This window comes from Branchiostoma belcheri, unplaced genomic scaffold, assembly GCF_001625305.1.
Source record: "Branchiostoma belcheri isolate BF01 breed outbred unplaced genomic scaffold, Haploidv18h27 scaffold207, whole genome shotgun sequence".
NCBI classification, from domain to species: Eukaryota; Metazoa; Chordata; class Leptocardii; order Amphioxiformes; family Branchiostomatidae; genus Branchiostoma; species Branchiostoma belcheri.
In genome coordinates, this window is record NW_017803569.1 from 373,847 (window position 1) to 376,072 (window position 2,226).

The 2,226-nt window shown below is 43.5% G+C and overlaps 1 protein-coding gene across 1 annotated transcript; it reads right to left on the minus strand.

Annotated features, from left to right (window-relative positions):
• Positions 1 to 653: 653 nt before the first annotated feature.
• LOC109469540 (beta-galactoside alpha-2,6-sialyltransferase 2-like) lies at positions 654 to 2,222 on the minus strand (the record flags this gene model as incomplete). The annotated part of the gene is made up of 2 exons (XM_019768071.1): positions 654 to 1,154; positions 1,814 to 2,222. Coding segments are annotated over 2 exons (651 nt in total), but the record flags the coding sequence as incomplete, so codon positions are not given.
• Between the last annotated feature and the right edge of the window lie 4 nt (positions 2,223 to 2,226).

Here is a 2,226-nt window from a genome sequence, read left to right on the forward strand (position 1 = left end):
ATTCCAAAGTGATTTAGACATGACTACCTTAGCGCGTATACGTTCGAGTTCGGGTACATAGGATTATATCCCGTGTACAGTTTCCTTATAGCTCCGTCGAAAGAGATTTTTCTAGAATGTTGTTTTGACAAAGTAGGCATGTATAACTGAAAACAATAAACACATCGTTTTTACTTCCGAGTGTCATGATTTGCTCTATCATTGCCAATAAACTATTCATCCTGTAGCTTAGCTATTTGAATACAGAAACTGAAGGGGGAAATGATGTAACCACAGTGTTACAGAAAGGTCCACTTGGCAGTCAAAATATGATTTCACAGCAAGTGAACTATGCATTCATCATCTTATCATCATCTCATATACTGCTTTGCCCGATTTGCGTCGGATTACGAGCAGCTGCACATGTGTTAGTTACAAAATAGGTGACCGTACAAATAAAAACAAGGGTAACTGAAGAAGGAGACACTAAGAAACATAAATAACTGAATCTGTGGGTGTAAAAGACAAGACAAGTGCATTGGCATGGTCTGCAGCTTAAGAGCGTGGTTGGTGCGGCGGGAGCATCGAGCCGCCGGGACAAGTCTAGACGCATGCGGCACAGAAATGACGTTGTGGATGATCTTATACAATGTAGCAAAATCTCTCCCATTCCCCCTTCGGTTTTCTAGGGTTGCCAGCCAAGCTTGTCAATCATGTCAGTGACAGAGCTTGTACGATGGAAGTTGTTTGTAACATACCGGGCTGCTCGCCTTTGCACCATCTCTATCCGACCCACCTGATTGTTTTAAAGTCACCTCGTTTTCTCGTTATGTCTTCAGTTTTCCTGCTGTGTTAAGAACAAGTGCACGCAACATATAGTCTCGACTAAGCATGTATACGGCTCTAGCGATAGTAAATCAAGACCTAACAGGATCAGCCGCAGCTAATCCGAGAGAGTCCTTCCAACAGCACAACGCCGGTATCTTCTATGTCTGTATCTGGAGTCAGTGACAACGTTTTGACGTAAGTTCGCTCTTGGTTGTAGGAGTGTCTATCGCCTCCCGGCCGTACGAAGTTCTCGTCGAAGTAGTAGACGTGCGTTGTGTTGTCTCTGTTGGAGGGAACAAACTCGTAGACACGGACCCAGTCGCAGAGGTGCATCATCATCACCACACCTGCAAAACACCACGCCCGGGATGATTGGAGCCATTCCACATCCAAAAAAAGGGCAAAGCGGCTAAACAGTAAGGTAAATACATACAACTTCCTACTCAGGCTCATTACTGTGGAATAACTTGTCAACTGATCTGAGAACGGCCACGTCAGTTAGAGCTTTTAGAAACCGACTGCGGCAAGTCACTTAGGATGACTAAATTTGTGAACTTGGATGTCTGATACTGATGAGATATACGAACCGAGATAGTGTTTACATTTTGTATACATTGTATATATTCATATTGTAATTCTACGATTGATTGTAACTGAACTGGAGAATTTGCAAAGACCCCTGACCTACCTCCCCTTGACCTCTTGAAAAACGGCTTTAGGCCGAAGAGTTGTACTGATACACACAGGTTAAATAAAGGTTGAAAAAAAACTTCGGGAAGGATATACCAACCGTTCATGTCTTAATCGACGAAAGTTCTTGATACCCTTAATAGTAATTGATTTTAGAGTCGATCGCAGTTTCGTATTCGATACAAGATACAGTTACCCTGTAAGGTAAGCTTCAAAGTTTAAAAGGCATGAGCTGTAGAAGATGAATTTTCCAAAATAAGTAGAGAGAATGAAGTTGATATCACCCACTCTGTTTCAATGAAAATGTAATCCTCACCAAATATCCCTGTGCTTGGACTCCACTTGGTCTTGTTACATAGTCTAGTGGTGTCACAGAAGCGCATCACTTCGGCCTGGAGATCCTGTCCAAATTTAGGCCTCTGTATGAAAGGCAAAGTCCTGTTCGGAAAGGTCTTCCGGTATTTGATCCAGTTCTCAAAAGCATGATGTGTATCCCTTTTAAGGTCTAAACCTTGCGGTGTCAAGTTGATGGCGTTCATGTTTCTAATGACCAATCTTCCGTGCTTGAACATGGACGTGCTGTTCTCGCTCCAGAATTCCGGTCGGCACCTTCGCGAAGGGATGAGTGTGTTGACCATGCGAAAGTCTGTTCGGTTACCGACGAACTTCTCAAACCTGTCGGTCGGAGCGCAGTTAAATCTCAGCACCGCATCGTGGCTGTCTGAAATA